The sequence below is a fragment of the Melanotaenia boesemani genome, chromosome 6 (genome assembly GCF_017639745.1).
Source record: "Melanotaenia boesemani isolate fMelBoe1 chromosome 6, fMelBoe1.pri, whole genome shotgun sequence".
Lineage (NCBI taxonomy): Eukaryota > Metazoa > Chordata > Actinopteri > Atheriniformes > Melanotaeniidae > Melanotaenia > Melanotaenia boesemani.
The window spans coordinates 8,130,538-8,158,519 of NC_055687.1; the positions used below are offsets into that span (position 1 = coordinate 8,130,538).

The following is a 27,982-nucleotide window of genomic DNA, read 5'->3' on the forward strand; positions in this document are numbered from 1 at the left end:
TAAACGAAGTTTTTCTCCGTTAAAACTTGGCATGCAATAATAATGCGTCTAAGTTGTAATTGGCTGAAAGTGTAGTCTATAGAACAAGTCCCACCAATCAGTGAAAATACTGTACACTGACAATTACCAATCAGAAGTCAAGAAGCGAGACACTAAGCCCGCCCACAGATATCAGCCAGTAGTCTCTCCGCATCAACTGTCATTTAGAGTGAGTGGACAGGATGGGGAAGATACAAGAGCTAGAAAACACGAATTAAATGTTATGAGTAAAAGTTTAAACTACTTTTAAAGTTATTCATGTTATGTTTGGAGTTTACGACATGTGTTAGTTTCTTAAAGGTAAGTCTGTCACTAAATTATACGCGTTGGAACGGTTTTATTCGATCGTATGAATAGAAGTTTTTCTTTTAAAGGAAGCTAACGTTTTTCGCTAACAAGCTAATGTTTATCTTACCACCGCCCCCAACCATCTCCTCCTCCAGAGAAGCAGTAACTTTGGCAGTACGTGTTTTTCACTGCGATAAGAACAACAGCCAGTTTCGGAGGATGTCAACCCCCAGCAACTCGCTTCAGCAGCCGAGGGTGAGGTGCAGCAATGCGGGTTCTCCTGGCTCGTTCAACAACAGCAGCTGCCGTTTGCACCCCATCCGTGCCACCGTGCCCTACCAGCTTCTGCGTGGGGGCCAGAGTAGCCCGACACGGGCGCAGACCCTGTATGGCGGAGCCACGAACAGCCGGGGTTCAAGCCCTCCCTCCAGTCCGACACTCAGTTCAGGAAGTGCAAATGCTAAGCAAAGACTGTCTCCCGAAAATAAGGAGGTGTCCTGCCCCCCAGACTCTCCAGTTTATCGAGGTAAAAACACACAGCTGTTTGCCTTGTCTTGCACAGACCTTAACATGCCATGTCACCACGTGCGTACGTCTCATGATGACTTGCCATGGTAACTTTTGATGTTAATATCTTGTTCATAGTTTTGCAGCAAAGCGTGAAAATGTTGAATGTGTTGAAATGCGGTCAGTTGTTACATTTGGAAGAATAACATTATTCTTGAATGAGCTGGGGTACTTGCTGCGCATGCTATTGGTACACTAATTATTCAGCCCATCATCAACACACAACTAGGCATTCATTGTGAGTACACATAGTGAAATTGTCTCTCTTAAATTATATTGACTTCAGAATGGGAGTGGAGGATAAAAGACTAAAAAGATTTGTTATCAATTGTAATCGAGCCAGATTACTTCAAAACTTGCTGAGCAGTCAGGGTTGCCTATTCAGATTTTAGCATGGAGTACTTGAGACACACTGAGCATATGCAGAATTTCACCATGCTGCAATACATATGGATTTGTTTTTCCTGTCTTCTTAGCTGATCCCCTTGAGATGATTAAGGAGATATGGTGAAGGAGCGAAGACATTTTCGAATCAGCATTTCCCACCACTCTATTTAACCTTGTTTATGACCTCTTTTCCTAACTAACATTGACACTGTGGCATTATTTTTCAGAGCAGTATCCTTCCACAATCCGGAACTGTGGTTGTTTGTTTCTTGAAGTAAAGCCACTTTTATCAGTACAAAATGTACATGTAACCACGTACAGTCTGACAATTAAAAGTACATTGTGATATGAAGGTGTGTAAACACAGCTTCCATTTCTAGTGTGTGGAGAAGACTCTTGTACTTATGTTAACCTCAATGGGTTTTTCTGCATCAGCAACCACATCAGTGCTACTTCCATGAGGCACATTTAATAGCTTCTACTCTTTATGTTTTCAGAACTGTTCTCCCCTTCGTGCAGCATGGTAGTTATTGTGGCAGCGTCTGTGAAATTGAATGTTTGTGACATGCCTTGCATTCCACAGTTCTTTGAACAAGGTGACCTCCAGCCTTGACCAGTGTGCCATAAAGGGCAGTAAGAAGTCTCTTCCATATCAACTGAGACGGCAGATTTACCAAGAATGATGAATGTCATTTGTTCTTGACTAGCTACTGGTTTTGATTTCCTACTCCAGTGACATGCCATACATAGCTCAAATGCCTTAAATGACCCCCCCTAACCAAGACCAATGCCCCTTGTCATTTATGTTTATGATCTTCCTTCGTAGATTCTAAACATGCATGACAGGCCTCAGATGATTGGCAAAAATGTGGTGGGCTTTTGAAGTAGAAATTCACAAAAATGTTTTGTGCATAACATTAAGCATATTATAATTTGTATTTTTCACAGACTGCACCCAACTAAATGTTAATGATTCAATATGCTTTGCTCATTGTAAAGTCTTAATTGTAGTATTTTGAACTTACTCATGCTTAGCAAAACATTTTCCTTGGCAGGAAAATATCTGATCATGGTGATTGGCAGCACTGTTTATATGGTTACCCTAATGATGAATGATAAGATGGCATGAAAAGTTTTATGGGCTACATTGTGGCCTTTTAGGTTAACCAGAATGACATCATCCTCTTACCACAGTGTTCCGACAATGAAAGTCCTGCTCAGTGTCAAAGTGCCAGTTGTGCTGAAACAGCCCTGCTTCATTGTCACCCATTCAAACTGCAGAGTAGGACCAAATTTGAAAATGAATGTGGTGTCTAAATCAGTTGACTCTAGTGGAACGGTGCTGTTGTCTGTACTTCAGTCTGTCTGTGTATAACATTATTATGCACCTTTGAATAACCTCAGCATTGAAGTGAACTTTGCTCACTTCTCAGTCCGCATTTATGAAAGGTAGAGTTGTTAACGCCTTTTACAGATATTACTCATTTACTGTAACATTTAGATTGGTTTAAGTTAACCTAAAGAGCAAGGTATCACTCACTGAATAATGTTAGTAATGCTAAGAAGTGTCCTGACATCCTAAGGAACATGTGCACAAACTCAGTTGTTTTACAGATCATGCTATATGAAATATATCAGATATCAGCTCTGTTTTGTTTGAAAATGCTATGTGAAAATAAATTATTTTTCTTATTTTGTTTGACTATGCACATTTATGTGAAAATATGCCTTTGGGCCACTGCATTGAGTCTGTTAATGCCAATACAGGAAAAAAATGATTTCCTCTTAGATTTGGTAGAAAATATGTGCATATGTCTTTAATTGATACCAGAAAAGGCTTATCTGCAAAACTTCTAATAGTGCATGTAGTTTAAATGTCAGTGATTAAGGTATGTATGATAAGAAAATATAAACCCTAAGGAACGTGCATTTCTCGATTGACATATATTGTTGATAACTCGACCATATGTTGGTGTTTAGAGTGTTTCTGTGTTAATTAACAGATTTAACAGTAGCTACAGATTGTCACAGATGAAAGCTAATAAAACAATATTTTTTGTAGAAAAAGGGGCTTGTGGTCGTCCTTAGCTCCTTGTCAATGTGGATGCTCACAAAATCAATCCACTGAGTAACTCTAGTTCACAAAATGTGCCTGAAATCAAACCATCTCTCCATAATTTCTGATAAATTTGGATAAATATCCTGAAATGTTCTACAAATACTAGCATTCAAAGACATTACACTTATGGAAAAAAGGTGGCATAGTGACCTAGCTCAATGTTTGATGCAGAGCTAGTTGATGCAGTTAGCTGCTTAAATGCTAATTCACTGTAGACTTGTTGAATCATTTTAATAAAAATCGTAGTGTTTGGGATGAGGTTATTTAAGGTTGTGATATTTTGCATCACCAAGCCAAAAATATCCTGAAAACAACTGTGAAAGAGTTAACTGATTTACATAATTCAGTCTTCATGTTTCCATCCATCCATCCATCCATCCATCCGGGTTGCGGGGGCAGCTGCCTAAGCAGGGAAACCCAGACTTCCCTCTCCCCGGCCACATTTACCAGCTCATCCGGAGGGATCCCAAGGTGTTCCCAGGCCATCCGAGAGATGTAGTCTGTCCAACGTGTCCTAGGTCTTCCCCGGGGCCTCTTTCAGGTGGGACGTCCCCGGAACACCTCACCCGGGAGGTGTCCAGGAGGCATCCTAACCAGATACACGAGCCACCACATCTGGCTCCTCTCGATGTGGAGGAGCAGCGGCTCTACTCTGAGCCCCTCCCGGATCACGAGCTTCTCACCCTATCTCTAAGGGAATGCCCGGCCACCCTGCGGAGAACACTCATTTCGGCCGCTTATATTCGTGATCTTGTTCTTTCAGTCACCACCCACAGCTCATGACCATAGGTGAGGGTAGGAACGTAGATCGACTGGTAAATCGAGAGCTTTGCCTTTTGGCTCAGCTCCCTCTTCACCACGACAGACTGATGCAGAGTCCACATCACTGCAGGCGCCGCACCGATCCGCCTGTCGATCTCCCGCTCCATCCTTCCCTCACTCGTGAACAAGACCCCGAGATACGTGAACTCCTCCACTTGGGGCAGGACCCTATTGCAGACCCGGAGAGAGCACTCCACCCTTTTCCGGCTGAGGACCATGGTCTCGGACTTGGAGGTGCTGATTCTCATCCCAGCCGCTTCACACTCGGCTGCAAATTGCTCCAGTGAGAGCTGAAGATCACGGCCCGATGAAGCCAACAGTGCCACATCATCCGCAAAGAGCAGAGACCCAATTCTGAGGCCACCGAACCGGATCCCCTCAACACCTCGGCTGCGCCTAGAAATTCTGTCCATAAAGGTTATGAACAGAATCGGTGACAGAGGGCAGCCTTGGCGGAGTCTAACCCGCACTGGAAACGATTCTGATTTACTGCCGGCAATGCGGACCAAGCTCTGACACCGGTCGTACAGGGATCGGACAGCTCGTACAAGCGAGTCCGGCACTCCATACTCCCGGAGTACCCCCCACAGGAATCCCTGGGGGACACGGTCAAATGCCCTTTCCAAGTCCACAAAACACATGTAGATTGGTTGGGCAAACTCCCATGCCCCCTCAAAGACCCCGAAGAGGGTGTAGAGCTGGTCCACTGTTCCACGACCGGGACGAAAACCACACTGCTCCTCCTCAATCCGAGGTTCGACTATCCGATGAACCCTCCTCTCCAGCACCCTGAATAGACCTTACCGGGGAGGCTGAGGAGTGTGATTCCCCCTGTAGTTGGAGCACACCCTCCGGTCCCCTTTTCTGAAGAGGGGGACCACCCCAGTCTGCCAGTTCAGGGGAACTGTCCCCGATGTCCACGCGATGCTGCAGAGGCGTGTCAGCCAAGACAGCCCTACAGCATCCAGAGCCTTAAGGAACTCTGGGCGGACCTCATCCACCCCCAGGGCCTTGCCACCGAGAAGCTTTTTAACCACCTCAGTGACCTCAGCCCCAGAGATGGGAGAGCCAGCACCAGCTACTCTAGACTCGTGTTGCCACGACGTGTTGGTGGGATTTAGAAGGTCTTCGAAGTATTCCCTCTACCGCCTTACAATGTCCCGAGTCGAGGTCTGCAGCCCCCCATCCCCACTGTACACAGTGCTGACGGAGCACTGCTTTCCCCTCCTGAGCCGCCGGATGGTGGACTAGAATCTCCTCGAAGCCGTCCGGAAGTCATTCTCCATGGCCTTTCCAAGCTCCTCCCATGCCCGAGTTTTTGCCTTAGCGACCGCCGAAGCTGCGCTCCGCTTAGCCCGCCAATACCCGTCAGCTGCCTCTGGAGTCCCACAGGCCGAAAAGGCCCGATAGGACTCCTTCTTCAGCTTGACGGCATCCCTTACTGCCGGTGTCCACCAACGAGTTCGGGGGTTACCGCCACGACAGGCACTGACGACCTTACGGCCACAGCTGCGGCTGGCTGCCTCGACAATAGAGGCATGGAACACAGCCCATTCGGACTCAATGTCCCCCACCTCACCTGGGACATGGTTGAAGCTCTGCCGGAGATGGGAGTTGAAACTCTTTCTGACAGGGGACTCCAGACTCCACAGGGGACAGCAGACCCTCACAACACGCTTGGGTCTGCCAGGCCTGACTGGCATCCTCCCTCACCATCTGAGCCAACTCACCACCAGGTGGTGATCAGTTGACAGCTCCGCCCCTCTCTTCACCCGAGTGTTCAGGACATGCGGCCGCAAGTCCGATGACACGACTACAAAGTCGATCATCGAACTGCGGCCTAGAGTGTCCTGGTGCCAAGTCCACATGTGGACACTCTTTTGTCTGAACAAGGTGTACGTTATGGACAGTCCATGACGAGCACAGATGTCCAACAACAAAGCACCACTCAGATTCAGATTAGGGGGGCCGCTCCTCCCAATCACGCCCCTCCAGGTCTCGCTGTCATTGACCACGTGAGCATTGAAGTCCCCCAGCAGAACGAGGGAGTCCCCGGAAGGAGTGCTCTCCAACACCCCCTCCAAGGACTCCAAAAAGGGGGGGTACTCTGAACTGCTATTTGGTGCATAAGCACAAACAACAGTCAGGACCCTTCCCCCCACCCGAAGGCGGAGGGAGGCTACCCTTTCGTCCACCGGGGTAAACCCCAACATACAGGCGCCAAGTCGGGGTGGCAATGAGCATGCCCACACCTGCTCGGCGCCTCTCACTGGGAGCAACTTCAGAATGGAAGAGGGTCCAGCCCCTCTCAAGGACAGTGTTTCCAGAGCCCAAGCCGTGTGTCGAGGTGAGTCCAACTATATCTAGCCGGGACAGCTCAGCCTCGCGCACCAACTCAGGCTCCTTCCCCGCCAGAGAGGTGACATTCAATGTCCCTAGAGCTAGCTTTTGCAGTCGAGGATCAGACCGCCAGCGTCCCCACCTCTGGCAGCCGCCCAGCTCACAATGCACCCGACCCCTATGGCCCCTCCTGCAGGTGGTGAGCCCACGGGAGGAGAGGCCCATATCACCCTTTTCGGGCTGAGCCCGACCGGGCCCCATGGGCAAAGGCCCGGCCACCAGGCACTTGCCTCCGTGCCCCACCTCCAGGCCTGGCTCCAGAGGGGGGCCCCGGTGACCCACGTCCAGGCAAGGGAAACCTTGGTCCTTGCTTTCTCATCATCATAGGGGTGATTTTCAGCTATTTTTTTTTTTTTTTAATTATTGTTGATGTATTACAAAAGGCACATCACAATTCAATTTGATCATGAATCATATGGCTAGGATGCAAGCATAAACAAATATTGAAGATCTTTTTCCCTGTGTGACTACTTCTACATGATTTTAAACAGAATCAGACTTTTAACCTTGTTCTCATTCCACGTCCAACTTCAAACCATCCCTCCCAGCCACAGCTGCCCATCGTCGTACACGCAAGTATGTTTTTGTTGTGTTTACCCACTCTGCTCTTTTGTGTTGTAGTTAGCTTCATGTATTTCAGGGGTGTCAAACTCAGGTCCTCCAGGGACGCCACACTGCAGGTTTTAAATGTTTCCCTGCTCCAACACACCTGGCTGAAATTAATAGGCCATTGTGCAGAAGCTGACAAGAGGCTGTTGGACCCAGTTGATTGGAATTGAGTGTGTTGGAGCAGGAAACAACTAAAACCTCCAGAATAGCGGCCCAGAGGACTGAAGTTTGACACCCTTGCTGTATTTGGTTCATTTGAAGGGAACCAAGAGCTACGTTTGTAGGTTGACCAACATACACATCCAAATGAACCAAGCAAACAAGGCCAACCATAGAAGCCAAAGTAGCTTTTAATGCTAGCTTTTAATGCAGAGGGTACCGGTTGAATTTCGCATTCAGCTATCATGTCTGTTTTATCATTTCTGGCAAACGGTTTCGGGCGCTGCACTTCTGCAGTTTTTTGTTCCGCTTTTTGTGTTCCTCAATATTCTGAACAGTTTTATTTAAATATTATTATTTTATTATTTTTTTTTAACATTTGAACATGGATTCGGAAGTGTTCATAGTGTCCGTAGTGTTCTGTAGCAGATTCTTTCACCTGCATCAGTCAATTCTAAGATTAAATGATGTAGAGAAAAGTTCATTTATGTAGGCTTGCAACTTTGAATCACATTTTTCCTAGAAAACCAATACATCTTTATGTGAATTGATTATTAATGATCCTTGGGATCATGATGGGAGCTAAAATAATCCCTTTATTAGTCCCTAAATTTAGGAAATTTGGGGCAGGTTGTTCCCTCATTGGAAAGTTTGGTAGTTCAGTTACTTCCTGACGCCACATGTCCACGTGCCTTTGGGCAAACCCACATTTGCTCCTGTATAACATCTGTCTAAATGTGTATGGTAGAAAATGCTTTATGTATAGACTAAAACGGACTCCATGTATGTGTGTTGAAATTTTTGAAAGTGGTTTTAGTGTACTTAGGGTGGCCAGTAAGGCTAGAAAACCAACACTGACCCCCATATCCATTTATATCATGGATGGTTAGAAGAAAGCAGACTCATAATAATTTGTCTGTTTTGACTTTTCAGTTTCATACGTGCAACTTACAAACAGACATTATAAACGGGATGTCATCATGGACCAATTTTCCATAAATGACCAAAATGCTTTGATAAAAATACACTCTGAACAAAAATGTTTAACTTAGTGTACTGAAGAAAACAGTTCTATCCAGTGGAGTCATTCTAAATCTTATCAAATTTCAGATCTCAGATAACGTGTTGACGTTAATAAAACCTACATAGAATATTGGGTTCATTTTAAACCTAATATGACTCAGAAATGACTACAATGATGTTAGATTCCGCTTTTTAGCTGTGCACGTTCCCATGATGGTAATGACGTTGTAACACAGGAGCAGGTGAAATACTCCAGCAACTCCTCACTGGAGTGTTTCCATCTTCACCTCCCTGGGAGAGTTTTTAAAAACTTTTTCCTTTTTTTTTTTTTTTTTTTTTTTGTTTTGTCTGTTTGTTTTCCCACATGCACACTCTGTCCACTGGTGGAAGTGTTCTCACTAGTGTACTCATTATTTGTTGTTTTCTTGTTGCCTTTGCAACAGTGGCATCAACTGTTGTATTGCATGGAAATGTCTGGAATTAAGTTATTGCCACTTTAAAATTACATAAAGCCCACCAGGTGCAGTGTTAGACTGCACCTGGGAATTGTTTCAGAATATCTGAGCTGGTGAAAGTCCAGTGATTTTTGTTCCATGATCCTAAGATCAGACATAATGTTGAGGAGTTTGTCTTCAAACATAGACACGCAGCCCACAGGAAACAGTTCTGCCACAGTTTACTGATTTGGACCAAATGTTACACTTGACCCTAAAATCAAAAGATGACCCACTTTTGATGTCTTGGCTACTTTCACACAGTTTTTTTTTCTCATCAAGAGATTATTCTAGTCTGGAAAGGAGGGAGATGGTGGAAAATAACCACAATCCCAGTTCTGAGAGCAATGGCTGAGCCTATATCAATATTGATGGAAATTTAGTCTGCTTCCTTTGTCTACTGTGCTTCAGGGAATTTTACTGTAGCCCAGTAAGCTTACTTAGGCAATACCTTTGGGTGGGTAGGCCTGTGTATTCTATGAACAAAGAACAACAATGAACGGCTGTGTAGCTCCACGAGGAACAGAGTGCCTCATGTTGATGGTTTAGTCTGTGTGTATTGCGTGCATGTGTGTTCAAGTTGGAAAGGCCCTTTAGCCCGCTCCGGCATAAAATAGAAAAGATGACTATGTCCTGATTTTTGCTTAGTCTTCCTTAATTATGTTTTGTTTAAAAAATGAACTTCTTGTTTTTATTTCATAAGTTTTGACTGAAAACGAAAACCCAGATTTGCAGTAGTACATTTAGCTTTTATGATTCCAGGTTTTGTTGTCTCTTTACTCTTCTTGGACTGCGTGCCACTGCAGGAATGTTATGTGGATGCAGGCAGTATTGATGTGCATGCAGTGTACTTGTTTATGAGATCTAATGTGGGCGGTGTGTGTTTTACTGCTCTAGGTCACAGCAGATTGCTCTCATAACATTAGATACTCCTGCTCAACCATTTATATGGCTTTAGGCCTCCGTTCTCAAGCTTTTTCTTTCCTCCTCACTAACACTTAAAGGATTGGAAAACCTGCCCATAGTTTGAAACTATTAAAGGCAAAATCTTAACTCAATTAAACATGCTGTAGTACTTGTACTAAGGTGTAAATATTTTTGTGTTTTGTTTTTGACGAGTTCTGTAATTCTGTTTCAACTTTTGTATCATTTAAATATATCTACAGTCATAAATCTGTGCTTCTAATACAACTCATGACATATTTAGTTAAAATGTAAACTATTAGAGTTGACCTGCAAGTCAAAATATGGCCTTCAGTTCTTTGCTCTTACACCTCATGTCCACATGTTTGTGAGTTTGGTCGATAATTCTCTATGATACACACTACCAGCCAAACGTTTGGATGCAGTTTCCCATTGGATTTACTTATAAAGTGTGTCCAAACTTTTGACTAGTAGTGTACAAACCAGGGCTGGGCGATTAATCCATGGTTCGTGACTTGCTTATTTTTATGAAAATTGGGATTTTTTTTCCCCCTCGTTTGATATGCACCCCAAACACTCTCCTTCGGCTTCTATAGCTAGCAGCAGACTCATCCCTCCCTCCACACCAGAACAGTGTTTTCCTGAAAGCTCTAACAGATATACATTGAAGTGAGCCATCACTCACACATGGAATTTAGCTGTGCAAATAACCGCAGTGAGAAATGCTGCTCTCTGCAGAAGACAGCTTCAGCCCACAAACTCTCGTTAAGAGACAACCAACATCAGAGGAAATATTTCCTCAGTGAATCCTGTATGATGAGGATCCCGATGGAAAGAATCAGGGATGCAGTTGTGTTGCATTTTTCCATGCAAGTTATGAAGCTGTTTATATGGTAGAAAAGTTAGGATAATATTTACTTTGCTGTTATTCAGTCATATAAATAAACAACATTTTGCATACTTACCTTTTATTGTGTTTAATATGTTTAATATGTTTTTAAAAAAAGAACAGAACAAATAGATTAAAATCAGAAATTGAATTTGGTTTGACAAGTATAATAAGCAACAGACAGGAAAAGCTTTATGCAGATTGCAGTCTTGATTATGTTAAATTAAGAATATTTATAGTGTATTTGGTCATGACCATTGGCAGATTATACAACAATGTAAAAAGTGCTTATAAAAAGTCAAATGCAACAATACATTCAACAACATAATCCCAAATACTTTGTTAGTGTGTATGCATGTGTGTGCGTGCGACTGTGTGTGAAAGAAACTGAGTGTTTTTTTTTTAATTGCTATGTTATCTTTTTTGGTGTGTGAAGGCTTGTTTTATTTTAATATGCATGAATTGTTTTTATCAAGTAAAGCACCAAGTGTTGCCTTTGGCTTGAAAAGTGCTTTATAAATAAAGTTCGATTTGATTTGATCGAGAATTTAATAGTTTATAGGAATTTCCCCAAAAAACCCGGATTCTGTGAGTACTGGACCAATAAATTAGTATTCAGTGTGTACATACACACTACAACAACACATTTCCAACATATTTTTCCATGGAATCTACAGGAAAAATGTGTTAGCAACAGTGAGTAGCAACAACAGGCGTTCTGTAGGTTTAGCATACCTTGTCAGAATGTCTACCCTTGCTTAATGTGCATGAGTAGCACAGAAAACTGCAAATGAACCATAAATTTAGCACCACTCAGAAATTGCGTCGGCATACTGTCAACTGGAAATCACAAGTTAGTTTTATGTTTTATATTGCATATTAATTGGACATCGCTCAAGTGCATCTTTTGTATGACTAAACTTGAGGGGAATTACACTCAAAAACTTAGATCAAGTGTATGAAACTGTACTTAATACTTTTAGTTTCTGTTAATCTGTTTGCAAGTGAGGTCATAAATGTAGTTTAAACTGGTATTGTAGCATTGATGTATTAGTATCCAGCGCCTTCTCTCAAACTGGATTAAATTGAACATGTAATTATTATCTTTGAAATAACGATTGCTAAATGAAATATTAAATTTAATTTTAGCCTGTCAAATAAAAACAGGACATCATATTTACCGTTTTGATAAAGTACGAGGCAATGGTATGTTATTCTTACAACGTATGTCAAATAGGGCGGCAACTAATGACTATTCTCATGATTGATTAGTCACAGACTATTAAAACGACTAGTCGACCAATCGGATTATGTATCTCATAATTTATTAAATGGATCTTATTTCACTTTCAGCTTTGAAATCTTGCATGAGGTTGCTATGGAAGTCCGACCCGCCTCATCTTTAAATGTTCAAGCATTGCAGACATACTTCCGTGGTACGCAAAGTCCCCTTTACAAATCTGACATGTACTTAATTTTTGTCTTGTTTTATGAAATACATTAAAGAGAACGTGAACCACTCAAAATGGACTTAGCTACCCATTATTTTTAACACAAATATGAAATATTTTCTTTAAGCTTTGTGATAAACATAATTAGGACTTGGTAAGCTAGGAGTGAATTTGTAGTATTTTCTTGTTCTTCCTAACAAAGTCTTAAAAAAAATCACTGCAAAAATAAAAATATTTTTTTAGTTTTTATTTTTAAAAAATAAAAATTTTTTAGAAATAAAAAAAACTATTGAGTATACTTGGACACACCTGTTGGGAGTTATGGGGGTTCATGTATAAATGAATGGACTGCTGGATCTCTGAATGCAAGCATTTATAAAAGTGGTTAAAACATTTGGAAAAGCAGTCTTAAAAAGATCAATAAAGTTGAAAGAGTTCTTTTTTTCTCTATTTACAGGAGACAGGTCCAAATTACAAGTGCGGAGTTCTAGTGCGATTCGAAGGGCGTCTTCACTGGACGCCATCACAGGACCATACCTCACCGGCCAGTGGCCTCGGGACTCCCATGGACCCTACCCTTCCTGTATGAAAGACAAAGCTACACAGGTACATATAATTCAGAACAATGGTTCCCAACCAATTTTCCTTCAGGGCCCACCCGGTTTTGAAACCATGCTTGGTTTTATTCTTTCATTAGCTAGCTTCTCACCATAAAAAGATGTATTCTGGCTGATCTTTTCTTTGATAAAACCAAAGTTAAGGTAATTATGAACAAATAGCCCTACTTGTTTTTTCCCAAATAAGGACAAATCTGCACTGGGGTATTTCTCAAACATGTCTCATTAACGAAATGGTTCAAACTAAACTGTGAGGTTGTTGGGGTTTGTTTCAACTTTGCTTCTTTTAGCTTTTACATGATGTTAGCATTGAACCTGTCATACTAAAATATACCTTTTTTTATCAAAGAACCTGATGTTTACGAGTATATTTTAGATTATGTCATTTTGGCTATTGTGAAGATGGAAGAGGAAAAGAAATGCTTCAACTCTGAGCCACAAATGTTATCTGTGGAATCAGTGGTTTATACTTATATTTTAGGAAGCAAATGTGATAAAAGTAGCTCATGTTGAAAAATGAATAATCTGTAAATCATGTGATAAAAATCTGCATATAAGGATTCAAAACTGATCTGATATGGCATCATGTTCAACAGCTGTAACATGTGGCTGAAAGTGAAACTTATTGTGGTAGTGCCCAACACATACATAAAAAAACAAAAATTGAAACTCTATATAAAACAACAAAAAATGCAGCTGTTACTTTTTTCAAACCTTCAGAGGCTTCGTAAGCTGTCTGATTGTGGTTAACGTGATGGTGATAAATCATCATACTGCAGCACTGGCTGGTAAAAAGCTTGTAAAGCTAATCTTCACAGACTTGATAGAGTGGGATTAAATGTCTAAATGAATCATATTTACCAGGGTGAGATAAGATTTAGAGCCAAGTTAACATCTGGCTGTAGTAATGCAATAATCACTAGTTTACAGAGTTTCACGCATTATGGTTTATGTTAAGTTTTTAAAAAGTTTGATAGAAAGGTTTTGATAGAAAATATGCCTTAAGGTATTATCTTCCTTCACCCTTCAAAAATATGATTCAACTCTAGACTATGAGAAATAATGATTAATTTTTTTTTTTGCCTTTGTTATTGTTGAAAGCCAAAGGTTGCCATATTAATCTGGAAAATCACAATGGTGTCTTCTACCAAAGTGGGCCTAAATAGTGGGTAGCAGCCCACACATGATCATTCACTAATCCTGCCGTTCGGTCTCGCTCAAAAAGCTTAATTTTTCTGCGAGAGGGTTTTTTGTTAGGTTTGTGCTATGAAAGAATATTGAATATGTATGATCTTGACAAGGGCTGCTCTCCTCATAGCTAACAGAAGCCTTTCATGTGACTGAATGAAGACCGCCAAGCCTCATTTACATGGGCTTCATCCCTTTAACCCCCCATTTGCCCTGTATTTCTTTGTTTGTATGCTGAGGAAGTGTTCAGAGGGCCCTGGTAGATGTCTTGAAGTGGCTGTAAGCAAAGTAAACACCCAATTACAGGGTTCCTGTGTGGAAAGTATGGAAAATCAGTTTGAAGATAATCAGGCCTTGGAAAATGTTACTGCTGGGGAAAGAAAATACATCTGGTCATAAATATTTGATATGTTTTGGACAGACATTTCTTTTGGATCATTGTGATATGTTATGTCTTGATGATATGGTCTCAGCTGTATTTCCCAGGCATTGTTACTAAAATCTACATTGAAGCCTGAGCAAATTAGACCTATTTAAGACATTTGTCCTTCATAGCTCTGCAAATGTAAGATGTTTAACAGCTTGCTGTGGGAGAGTATACAATCCTTAAGCGGTTAAATGTGCACATTCCCCTAAGGGTAGTCAGAGACCCCTTCCTGTTAACAAGTTATGCCTGGGCCCAGCTCTTTTCATAAAACAACAGCAGAAAGCAGCAAACAAAAGGTCCCTGGCCGCCTTTGTTGTGCATTGCATAAGTTTAAGACGGCCTCTTCTTTGAGCTGTAATACAGCCCTGCATGGAGGTGAAGTTGTTTGCACCTGTCCTCCAGGCGAGGCGAGGAGAAATCCCACTGCCTACCACCTGGCCCTCGTGGCTGCCTTCCTTTTGTGTGGGAGTTGAGGAGCAGAGGGTCCATACATATGCTAATCACTGTTCCGGGATAGGTCTGTACGCCTTAGGCACTGTGGTTACAGAGCACAGAGAATGTCTGCATGAAGATTAGGACCCTGACACACCAAGCCGACCTCAAAGAATGAGCACACAAAGGCAGGCTGATCAAACAGTTTGTGTTTCCTCATGTCCACTGTTAAATGTGACACTTGAACATAACGTGCAGACTGTAGATGATGGCCATCTGACCACTGGCATACATGTGCGCCCTGTGCCTACGTGAGAGGAAGCAGCTAATCAGAAGTCTGTTTTTGCTTATCTGAAAAACATTATCAAAAACAGAACAAAACCATTAACTGTTTTCAGATCCTGTAAATTTATCTAAAGCATTATATTAAATGATGATGTTGAGAATGTCTGATTAGTTTAAATTCCAAATATTTATTTGGCTTTTAATAAAGCTACTGCTTATTGGTTGTTTATGATTAAGGACTGCTAGGCAACTTTTGAGGTGTATCAGGGCCTTAAAACTTTCACTCATAAACTAAAACGTTTCTTTGATAAAAGTTAAGAGTGTCAGCCCAGAGAGGCATTTTCTGGACTGCTCTGTCATTTTCAAACATGCACAAGATAACAGATACAAAGTCAACTGGCCAAATCAGACTGCATGCCCTCATCATCTCTACACCCCACCAAAGGATAGCAATGGTACTCTGCACGCATGTCTCAGCATGCAATCTAAACAAAGCACCACAAATTCCACTGCAATTCTATTGAAGCCCAGTCATTATTTCCTGCTTTGGAACAGAGCTGGATTCTTGAGGATGTTGCCTGCATGTAACCCTTTGGGTGGGAATCACAATAGGAAGTATGCTGCAGGCTATGGTTGTAGAGTTTTATCTCTACAGCATTACATTATCAGGCGCAGCACATGGCACACGTCAGTCTACAAAGGACACAACTCAGGGCTGGAGGGTCAGGAAAGTAGCTTGACAAAGGGGCCTCAGAGGTGTTCATGTTAACAGCTGGCAGTATTTTTAACTGCCTCACTATCTTTTCCTTATGATTTAAGTTATGAAGCCAAAAGGAGTAGCACTTGTAAAATACCTAAAATTAGGTCACTTTATTAAAATATAACAAGTAACACCACTCCTGACGAAATCATGCTTAACCCCTTTGAGTGCCCTTTTTTTTTACTTTTGATATATGAGAAAAATTATTGGTCTTTTCGTCTCAACCTATAAAATCCTGGGCTGTATACCTTTGTGCCAATAAAAATATTTCACAAGTTGTTAGTTGGATGAGGGATGTCTATTTGATGTCATAGAACATCTGTGAGAACTTAGTTTTTCCTCAGCTGCTTAGACCAGACTTGTTGAAGTCTGTTTGCCCTTTCTAGCAATTTGCATTTTGTGAGAACAGATGAGGCTGCAGCATCAAGTCCCTCAATGTTTGGCAGAAGCATCAAACTGCACAAGTAATTCCATAGGCCATGGACAAAATGTTAATGCTAAAGGCTAGTTACACATCTGCCATCCAGCATGGCCAAGCACAGTGGTCCCTTTTTATAAGAGCACAAGCAACCATTTAATATGTGTCCTTTTCAGGGGAAGCCAGTGCCAGCAAGCCAGCTCAGACAGCTTCACGGGTGTTCCTCATTATTCACAGTGTGATATTCCATATCATAGGACGGATTGTGTGATAGTTGGAAAGAGGTTTTTCAGTTTGTGTGGGGTCAAACATGAGGCAGTGCGAGGACACTGACATTTAAGATGTTTTGTACGGCTGTGTTCACCATGAAACGTCAGATGTTTTAGGACCAAGGGAACTGCTGATAAGCATAATCAGAGGGAAGTATGTGGTTTCAGACACCCAATGACACATCCTCAGTCTGTTTCTGTTTTTGCATTATTTTACATAACTTAACTGTTTCCTTCTCTGTAGTAAAGATCTGAAAGACACGTTCAGTGAAACAGAACTGCCGTTATGCTCTTTGGAGGAAATGTTGTGTTTATCAGCTCTTTTCTTTTACTGTTTCACTAACGGCAGTAAATGTTTCTGTAGATCCGTTGAACTTGTATAATCCTGGCATTGTAAGGTGTTTTTTCTGTAAAATAATGTGATTTACATTGGTTACAAAGTGAGTGAACATTTGGGTTATTTGTGGATTGTCACAAATTTGGGTGGGGACCTTTAACTTTGCGAAGTCATCATAAATGACTGAAAAGGATGTTTTCTTTGCTAATATGTATAAAAGCCCTCTAATTATTTTTTAGCTATGTTTCCCATTTCAAGTGATGATGTTGCTGTAGTGTGTAAACAAATAAGTGAGTAAGTGCCTCACCACAGAAGAGTTTGTCTTAACCCAGCTTACTAATGGAAGGAATTATTGTCTTTTCCTGTTGAATTTAGCTCTTTCCTAAGGGACTGTATCCCATGACTGTTCTTCTCATTTTTATTGATTCCAGATTGCTGCTTTACTTTTAAACACACTGTACTCGTTACTGCGTTCACCCACGTCTTTCTCAGCTGATTATCTAAACACTTTAGATGCATGATATTTAGCTGTTGCTCACATCCCGTATGACCTCATAATTACTGGTCACATTGGGCAATACATGTCTTGAACAATTACACTTCATGAATTTTAAGGAGAAATCCTTGTACATTTTTAGATTCTTGCTTCTTTAGCTCAATCTTTGGTTTACTTTAAATCCATGTATGGATGTGTCTATGTAGGTAAACCTATGTTTGAACATTTTTTAATGTACTTAATGTATATAGTAATGTTTTCTAAATGCATATTTTCATCCATATAAAAAAAAAAACTAGTGTTGAAGCTCTTTTATTGCATATAAGCACAAAGAACATTTTATCTTTACGCTATGTAAGAAGTATTATTTGGTGACCCTAGTGTGAAATGATAGCTCTTACATGAAACATGTGCTCAGCATGTAAATGTCTGTGTTTCAGACTCCAGGTCTCTGGATTGATGAAGGAGCAGAACTGGGAAGTCCTTACCAGCGGTCTGCCTCGTGGGGTAGTGCAGACCATCTCAAAGAGGTAGTTGGAGTGTTTTTTGTTTTGTTTTCTTAAGTCACAGCTGCTTGTGTCAACATATATCACTCAGACTGTAGTTTCAGTAGTTTCTCTCTGAAAACATGCAGATCCAGCCTAGCTTAATACAATTGATGCAACTAGTTAAAAGAATGTATTTGTCATTTTTGAGGTTCATTCCATTTATTCAATGTGTGTTTTATGTGTCAGGGTCTGAGGCCAGCCTAAATATTACTGTCCTTAAAGTTGGTTTCCACTCCTGTCTATCTGCTGGGCTTGGTGGCCAACCAGCCGACCACATGGAGTTATAAGGACTCCAGCTCTCCAGACCACAGTCTAAATTTATCTTCCTTCTCATTTCTGTTCCCCACACAACTGCACTGTGTGAATCTCATTATGACCTGTTGTTTTTTAGAGAACTGTACATGAGCTCCTCTCAAGGAGGAAACAGCCATATTGTTCCCTTTTAATTTTCACAGAATTAACAGATAAGGAGATTAACAGATAGGGTACCTTTGTTTAATCTGCGGGTCGTGACCTCTACAATCAGCAACACAGCACAGTCAGGAAAAGCCAGTCTTTTTCCTATCCACTGAGATTACACCGGGATTGCCTGCTGACACTAAATGAATGCAGTAAATAGAATTTTAGCTCTGTAATCCCTGCAATTTCATGTGTAGGAGGATATCTATGAAAAGAGCAAGTATCTTTGTTGACTGAGTTGCCAGGTTTCCAAGATCAGCACTGAAGACCACACCTTTGTCTGCATAGTACATCTGCGTTTGTTAGCCTTACAGAGTATCCTGTTTTTAAGCTGATATTGGGCCAGATGTAGAAACACCCATTGACCTAACTTGTGTCATCATCAGACACATGGACTGTATGCACTATCTTTGTGCAATAATGCTCAAGTCAAGTCTGTTTATTGGTGCTGACAGGAGTAAATGATTAAAAAAAAGACCAATGGTGCTGTATGAATGTTGTCAACCATGTAAGAAGAAATCCTTCTAGACACCCTATAACAATAGGGGAAAAGAAAAAGAAAACATTTTTTCTATATAAAATAGTTTACATTTGCTGCAAAATGAACAGTTAAACCAACTGGATCTTCAACCAAACAATAAAAAAAACTTAAGATTTGTGAAGGTTTATCTGTATCACATTGATTATAGGCCAAATATATATTACATGGGAGAAAATATTCTTTGCACCGATAAGTCAAAAAAGCAAAAATCCTCATGCATGCATATTTTTTGACTCCATAGTCTGATTGTGAGTTGCCATTTGTTGAATTGTTGTTATTCTTCTTCCAGCAGATTGCTAAACTGAGACTGCAGCTGCAGCGCAGCAAACAGGCCACCCGGCAGAGCAAAGACAGGGAGCAGAGCTCCCTGCAGCTGCCACAGCCGGCGCAGCATGGTGCTGCATGCCAACCACAGGTGAGTTTCTCCTGTCTGAGTCACCACTGAGTCAAGTCAATTGATGTTAGTCAATGTTTACAAGTTTTTTTTTCAGCTGGAAACTTTGACTAACTCGATTTAGGGATGCAAGATTTTACCCAGATAACAGTGATATGATAAGCTGGCAGCTTAGCAGCTCTGCATAAACGGTGTCCAAACTAAACCACAGCTACCAAGTTAAGACAACTGAGTGAAGATTTACTAGAGTAAAGCAATGCTGCTTTCTATATTACTCAACTAATTAACTAAATGGTCACTGAGACTTTGCTTTATGAAACTTAACAAATGTACCTGCAGCTTATCATGTAAACTGTTCTTGCTGTAGTTTTTAGAGTGAAAGTATCCATATACCCATTTAGACTACATTTTATGTGGGCTGCACTAACTAAATCTAACTGAGCTGGGGTACTTAGACTTGGTCTGCAGTTTTCTTTGTTGTCAGTTGTGTTAAAGGGAGTTGGAAGAAGGGGAACGTGACTGGACATGCCCTTTTCTGTCCTTGATTGCAGTTCATTCATTAACAGATGCCCAGGAATGAAACCTGTGAACAGCTGTAGGAAAATGAGCATAGACCCTGATAAGTTTGGCCATATCACCCCCTCCTGTGGTTGATCAGTAACTATCTTTTATTTATATAAAATTTAATCCAGCTTGCGTAACATGGATTTTAACTGACCACCTCCGGGCGTGTAGTTAAAACTGATCAGAGTTTATGTAACACTGCAAAAGAATCTGACTTCCTGATGTAGCAGTGTTATGTTTGAAATTAAATGAAAATGGGTTTTATTTATCCCAGGGCAGCAAGAATAAAAAAAAAAAAAAAAAAATGCAAGTTTAACTCCTGGGCTGATCTGTGTGTCTTTTTGATGTCTAGGAACAAAAGGTAAATGTATCTAAGCACATATTATTTGGACATTTTTGTCCTTTTTCTTTCTTTCTTTCTTTTAAAAATTCTTTCGTCTCTTTCCAGTACAAGGGAGCTACTTCAGCTTTGACTACGGCTCCGTTGACAAAGTCCTTCATATGCAGAGTACCAAGCAGCGTAGAGGGCATCAACCACGAGCTGGAAAATGTTTTTATCAGAGAAGACTGGGAGCAGGGAATGAAGGTACAGATATGTTAGAAGAAAAGCAATCGATCTGAGTTTAACGATGATTTATACAGCATGATGAAATGCAGTCGCCTTTGTAATAAATTTGCTGTCACTGTTTAAACTTCTGATTGGTGATGTCAAACAGTTTAGATGGAGACATTCAAGTTAGGAAAGAATTTTTTTTTCCTTTAAGTTATAGAAAAAAGTGGGATTTTTGACTGCTATGGTATCTGTGTTGGTAAATAAAATGTAATTGTTAAAGAAGTGCTATAAAGCAATTAGTTCTGATTAAGTTTTAACTTGAGTGCAGGTGTGGTATGTTTTCATACACGGTTAAGTCCAGCCATTGTTTTAACTGGAATAGGTCATTTACACTCCTTCTCCCAGTATACAAGCAAAAGCAGGGAATTGATTTATTCATCTAAAGGTGCGTTCACAGCAGCCGTTCTGATTCGAATCCTAGTTGGTTGGAAAGTCTGCTTCGTTTGGGGAGATGTGAATGGGCTAGTGAACTCTGATTCGGATCACAGAAGCAAACTCTGGTCCACCTAGAAACTTGGGCTTTGTTCAGCTTCAAGTGAACCAAACACAGGAAGGAGACAACAAAGCAAAGGGCATTGTAGGTAAACACAACCTAACCATACACACCTGTGCTAGGATCTGATGCAGCTCCATGTTTTGCTCTTTGTGGTAGAAACAGAGGTTGTCCTGCATTAACTGATGTTATCTAGTTGTCTTCAGTCATTCCCGATGCAGCGCCGCCTCTGGTGAGGAGTGGAACACATTGTTTAAAAAGTCCTGTTTGTTTGAGTAGTGCCGTGTGAAAGCAAACTCGGGCCAGAAGAATATTGCACCCCCAATTGAACCGAACCCTCAGTCGTACCGAGTCTAGGTGACTGTCCTGGTGTGAATGCACCCTAAATATGTCTAAGCTTTGCCAGCACAGCAGCTTACTTGTGTCAGGATTTGGTTGATCTGTTATGTGCATTTTGTAATCACTTCATTTCCCAGTGAGTGGACGTTGTACACATCACATAGTTTTTACTGAACCTTGTAGAAGCAATCATTGTGTCAACAGTTGGCAAAAATTGTAGTAGATTTACTGAGAAAAAGGCGCACATACAAAAAATTGGTTTCTGCATTTTAAGGCTCTTTTGGATGATTTCAGAAGCAAATCAATCAAAGAAATTAATCTTAGTAACAGACCAGCTTTTATTCTATTGTATGTTATGCTATAAGCAGGTTAAGATAATCTTATATCTGTTTAGCTTGTATGGGGCCTGTCCTTCTTGTAGCAGGGAGTGAAAAGTTTAAGTGAAGATAGGGAAAGGTAAGGTTGTTGTGAAGGTAGCGAGGAAATCAAGGTGAGGGAAATCACAACACAAACAGCATAATGGTCCACCAGGATGGTTTGCACATGGGGCCTGGTATTTCATGCTACTCCCTTGACTTAACTACGATAGTTTGTGAGGCTATGCCTAAAATTCATTACATACATACGAGCACAAGCTTGTGAAGCCACTTAGCACATATATTCTCACCCACATAGAATTTAATCACTTAAATGCAAGAAAGCCACTAAATCAGGCCTGACACATGGTTGTAAACCTTGACTGGGCTGTAACACTCCAGGCTAAGAGTCTCACTTGATCACATGGTATAAATACAAAAACAAACCCTCACATTTCCAGATTTACAGTGTGCTGTACACCAAGCCTTTTTTCTTTTCTCACCTTTGAATCATCTGTGCCAAAGCAGAAGACGGCTCACATCAGACTGTTCATCTACCGTCAAGTACTGCCATGTGGTGTGGTGTTTGCTTCACCAGTTGAGCTTAAGACAAACACACCAAAGGCCTTTTAGTTGCAGCCTTTCTTAGATTTTAGGCATTTTAGTTGCTCTTAACCTAAAATGATGTCATCCAAAGAGAGATAACCAATTGGCATGTAAGCTGGGATTGCTTTAGTACTTTGACAAGAATGGCTGTGACCCTTGGGTGGCTTTGAACATGAAGCATCATTACTCTGCCATTTAGGAGTGGTTTAGGTTAGCGCATGACTTCTCACCACCTCATCCACATTCTGACCTCACAGGCCATGGAGGTGGTAGATGGCCGCCGTCCCCCCTTCCCTTCGCATCGCTACAGCAACAGTGGGGACACGCGTGACACAGACACACAGGCCCCTTCAAGTGGTGAATCTAGCCCGTCGCCCCGCCCCTGCAGCTCTGACCACCTCCACTCCCCTGATGGAAGCCCGTTCTCTGCAGAGGAAATTGATAAAGGTGTGTTGCGACAGTTGAACAGATGTGGCTGTTCAGTAAAACAAAATGAGCAGCTTTCTTTTTTTTCTTTACCATTCCTCTGCTTTAGGGTCTTGGAAAGCACCACTGGATTTGTGATATATAAAATGTGGTTTCTGGATCGTGGGAGTTGTATGAAATCATAAATTGGCCCAGATGCACTCACTTAAGCATCAAGTTTTTTTTTTGTTTTTTTTTTTAATAAAGTGATTTTTTCTGTGTGGTCTAAGAAAGAAGGGAGCTTCTTATCCAGTTACTGTGGATAAATTAGCTGCTGACAGCTCAATACCCAACTGCCAGGTTTAGACTAGGACAAAAATCAGACTGTTACCTTGGAATTCAGCACTAAATTTACTGATTTGTTTTATGTCTTTTAGAAAAATGTGCTTTAAGTTTCAGTTTTAAATTGGAAGATATTTATAAAAATTTTCAAATTCTACAGAGGTTTATTTTACCATGACATATCGAAAACATACCTTTTTTCCCAATATCTGTCTTTGTATCCTGAAAGACTAAATAATGGTTATGTTCTTCACTGTGTTTGCAGACAATGTGTGCAGTTCTCCTCTCCCCAAGTACGCCACATCTCCCAAACCTAACAACAGCTATGTGTTCAAACGGGAACCTCCAGAGGGATGTGAGAGGGTCAAAGTGTTTGATGAGCTGGTGTAAGTACTTTTTTGTTTCTTGTTTTGATTTGAATGTTTTCAAAGTATGTTAAAGTAAAAACCCTCTCTGTTGTGTGTCTACTTAATGTATTGTTTTTGAAAATGACTCAAGATTTTTATTAAAATAAATCTGTTATCACTGAAATTAGTGAAGAACTGATGGCTTTCTTATGGGAGTATAGCAATTTGTTTTTGGTATTTGTATGGTGTTTTTATTATTTGTATAGTATTACTGGGCTTTCACATAGGATACAATATGTGGTGTGTGTGCTGTGGGTTGGGTGCAGAGCAGGAGAGAAGGGTGTACACAAACAAATTGCATCCAGGTTGGGTTCCAGTTCTGAGGCAACTGGGAAGGTGTCCCAGGAGTAGCTATTTCTTCCAGCTTCAGACTTGGATAAAGGATAATTCTGTAAAGCTGTCAGAGGAGGTGAGCAGCAGCTAAGAGGATCTGATAATGTTCTCATGGCAAGAGGAGGGTTTAGAGAGTTTAGGCTCACTTGAGGTGCATCTATGCAGTGATCGCTTCCAGGTCTACTTCAAGCTAAGTAGGGAGTAGCACGGCATTACTTTCTGATCTGAAAACGCTGTGTTTCTGACTTGTTGCACACTTGATGGTACAGTGACATTCATTATGTAGATTCCTGTAGCCAACATTGCTGTGCAGCGTCCCAACACTGAGAAACCTGTTTTCCCATCCCAGAGCATCATGTTACAGCTTTACAGCAACACGTCACACGCCAGAGACAAAAAGGACATTATCCCATTATCAGAGAAGCGAGGAAAAGAAAGAAAGAAAGAAAGAAAGAAAGGGACAGAGCAAGAAGTAAGATGAGAGTTAACATCAGACTGACTTTAACTGCCTGGAGAGAGTTCAGAAGAGACAGGATGCAAGACAAATGCTGAATTAGTCTTTGATAGGTGGTGTGGAAAATCTATTAAAATTCAGAAGTGGGGCTTTAAGGTCTACCAAATTCTCTCCAGCTGGACATGTCAGCATGTCATTGCAGAGTGAAGTGGCCAAGTGAAAATGAAGAAGAAAACTTCAGCCAGTGTGCCTAACCTTGTTCTTCACTTAGCTGAAGGTGGCACTGATTATATTGTGTTACACACATGGACATGAAATAGTTTGGAAGCAGAACAACAGTGCCCATTGCATCCTATATGAAAGCCCCTTTATATGATTTAATACATGTTAGAGAGAGCAGGGGATGAGATGCAGGAACCTTGGCCAGCTGCATCAAGTTGCTATAGCCTCATACAGGGTGGCTAAACACCACACCATGGCAGGTTAATTCTAAAACAAACTGGGCATTTAGTTCTGCTACAGTTTTGCATTGAGAAGCGTTTGAAGCTACAGTTAAGAAAGCTTCACACTGAGGTATACTAACATCTACTGAGCCATGCTATACACCTCATCATGCTGATTGCAACGTAAATCAGGTGGAGCATAATTCTCTATGAAAAGAGAAGTCTATATTTTTAAGAAAATTAGCATGAATGAGAAGGAAAATATATACAAATGAAGGAACATTTCTCATTATAATTTCTGTTGTCTTCAGGTCTGGCAAATCAAAAGGCTTCCCTCTGTTCTCCTGCCCTGACAAAAACAAGGTGAACTTCATTCCCAGAGGCTCAGCCTTCTGCCCTGTCAAACTCTTCTGCTCCTCTCTGTTCTCCCCCATTTCTTCCTGCTCCTCCATCAACCCTAGTCTTCATAGCAACAGCAGCGTGGGAGCTCAGGTGACCCCGACTCTGTCCACATCACCGCTAGCCACCTCTTCGGCCTCCCCAGACTGGAGCAGCGACTCAAGCAGTGGCGTAAAGTCAAACAGCACAGACAGCCAGAGCCCTGATGCAGATGTGGGGAGAGAAGGCTCAGCACAAGTACTCCTCACCAGCTAGTCCTCAGGTATTCATTAACCAAGCCACCTACAATTAAAACATTGCAAATATTTAGGTGGTAGGGCTTTAGGATAAAAAGAAAAAGAAAAAAAATATTGCACTCCGATAATCCTAACGTTAGCCAGCAGGGAGTGCCCAAGGTCCAGAACTGACAAGTGCCTATGAGGAAAATGGTACCAGCATCCTAGCGCAGGAGAATTTCTGCTTGATCCCAGTGTTAGTCCCTCTGTTGGTGATGTTTTGTGAGTAATACTTGATATTTTGGGCATTGTTACTGACCTTGGACACAGCTTCTCTCCCCACCACTAACCTAGCCTTCTCCCCTGTACCATGACAGCAGAAATAGCTATGCTTATTTTCACAATAAATAGAACTGACTGCCTGAATAACTGTGCTAATTAGTGTTGGCAGTTTTATTAAAATGAAATTTAAAAGAAAAGTCTGAGACTTTCACAATGGACAGCTATACACGTCAGCAAAAAAAGTAATCTAGCTAGCTCCTTAGCTGTTAAGTGTACAGCATGCTAAAAGAAAAGACCATGTAAGATACTGGGATATCTTACAGCCAGAATACTTTGCCCCACTTTATTTTTTTTTTTCTTTTTTAAATTTGTATGAATGTATATGTAGCACATTATCTATGAGAACCCAGCAGGCTCCACCCAGTAGGCTTACAAGACAAGACTTAGCTCTGCATGCCTAGTTTGATAACTAATATATCTGGTAAGCTAAACATGCTGTTCATTCAGTGTTCAAGTGACCAATAAAAGCACATAGCTCCCTTATTTCCAGGTTAAATTACCCCACACCTCACCAGTTACTCAGGTCATTTGGAATGTACTTTCTTGAACTATGATGCCTTTTCCCTATGACTATAATGCCTGTTCATGACCTTCATCTACGGAGACTTGTTCTAGTTTTTTTTTTTTTTCCCTCCCCTGGAGAGAGAAGTTATTCCAGACTTAATCAATTGATGTCATGGATTTTGATGGATATCTCTTTGGATAACCAGTTCAGGTTAGAGTTCCAGGTGCTTTGACACATTCCAGAGCTCGTTGTTGCATTAGTTAACAATGGATGCTCGAGTCAATAAAATTAGCTACATAAGCTTCACACAAATCAGGAAGTTGGCAGGTATCTGTGTCATCCTTTTGTTCAATATGTACCAAAGCAAATTAGAAAATGACAGAAGGGCTGCTGTGTATTTGGAACAACAAAGGCAGAAGTAGATGTGTGTTTTATTTTTTTTTGCTTTTAAACAAATCTGCAGCACATAAACACTCATTCATAGGCCCAAGCACTTACTTGGAATAGAAAAGATAATCACTAGTTTTTTAGATCAGAATATTAGTTGAAACAATCACAAGAATGTGCAATTAATTTGTGTGCTAAGTGTAACGACACACAACAAAAAGAAAAATGGAATAACATAGTTTGGGTCTATACACAGATTTAACACATGAAACCTGAGAGGTGTAGTTTGGAGTGAGATGAACCACTTGGCGAGGTAGGTTGACCCAAAAGTGTCATGACTTTTCCGTGACATAAAGGCTTTTAACCCCTTAAAAATAAATCCCTTCTAACTTGGCTAGATCACCATGGTAAAGTTGACCAAAGCCATAACCCGCTATCAAGTAGTTTGTTTAAAGTTATGGACTGAATGGCCTAAGTAGAAAAAACTCATTTAACTTCTCCCACACAGCAGATCAGAGGCAATGAATCTAACCTGAAAGCTCTTGACAGATACAGAATAAGTCTTTTAGTCAAAACCTGACAAAATCGATAACTCAGCTGCTTCCTGAAGGTTGGTCATTGAATTGAAACATCGATTGGGTTTACTGTGTTCAGCCATAATCAAATCATATATATAAATAACCTGAAGTAAAATTTGATGCTATCTGACCAGAACTCGGTGAGAAATTAAAAATTGATGATGATTCTCAGTTGTGGGATTTTATTCTTCTCCTGCCTCCAAAGGAGCTTTGCAGTTTTGCTTGTAGTATGATTAAAACGTTTCTATGGAAACCATGCCTTCACTTACTGATGTAGAATAAGATTGATAAGATAATGTTTTTATCATTTTATTTTGATTTGCAGATAAGTTGTTTCTATTCTGCACACACAGGACCCTCCCATGTTAATTAGGACAGTGTCTAAGCTAAACGGACTTCTTGATTATAAGTTAAAAATCTGAGAGCTCATTGTGTGCATTTTGTGTTAGAAGCACTAAGTGACACAAAGAAAGCCTGGCTGTGTTGTCTTGCTTCATAGTACACCTCTCTGATGACCTACTGAGTTGTTACAGCATATTTAAAAGTGAAATAAAAAACGTGATTTGATTTATGCCCAGTTTACCTACCAAGATTAAACTACTAGAGACTTGATTCATACTTTGGTTTGGTTAGCTTCTTGCAATATGCCACGCATGCCACATAAATCAAGTTTAAATACTCTGTTCTGCTTACAGCTCCAAAAAGTTTAAAGTGTACTTATTGTAATTTTATTGACAAGCACAATGAGCAGAAATGGTTGCCATGGTCGACAGTGATGATTCAGTTCACCTGTGTATTACATGTTTTTATGTAGTTCTTGTGTGTTCATTTTTTTCAATAAAGAAACCAGAAAAGCCTC

General features: G+C 40.9%; 1 protein-coding gene across 2 annotated transcripts; it reads left to right on the forward strand.

Annotated features, from left to right (window-relative positions):
* The first annotated feature begins 212 nt into the window (after positions 1-212).
* Positions 213-27,982, forward strand: LOC121641127 (glucocorticoid-induced transcript 1 protein). Of its 2 annotated transcripts, none has more exons than XM_041987070.1 (9): positions 213-339; positions 483-853; positions 12,629-12,777; positions 17,841-17,930; positions 19,238-19,363; positions 20,355-20,492; positions 22,571-22,760; positions 23,326-23,446; positions 25,009-27,982. In XM_041987070.1, the coding sequence occupies exons 2-9, from the start codon at positions 547-549 to the stop codon at positions 25,349-25,351; spliced, it is 1,464 nt and encodes a 487-aa protein (XP_041843004.1). In that variant the 5' UTR covers positions 213-339; positions 483-546; the 3' UTR covers positions 25,352-27,982. The 2 variants fall into 2 exon arrangements, with proteins under 2 accessions (XP_041843004.1, XP_041843005.1); XM_041987071.1 differs by having other exon boundaries at positions 19,241-19,363.

Bases quoted from the DNA above. Each gene is read 5' to 3' on its own strand.
- LOC121641127 (XM_041987070.1), top strand. From the start codon at position 547: ATGTCAACCCCCAGCAACTCGCTTCAGCAGCCGAGGGTGAGGTGCAGC. The intron at 19,364-20,354 runs GTGAGTTTCTCC...GTCTCTTTCCAG, and splicing joins GTGCTGCATGCCAACCACAG to TACAAGGGAGCTACTTCAGC. The intron at 22,761-23,325 runs GTGTGTTGCGAC...CTGTGTTTGCAG, and splicing joins TGCAGAGGAAATTGATAAAG to ACAATGTGTGCAGTTCTCCT.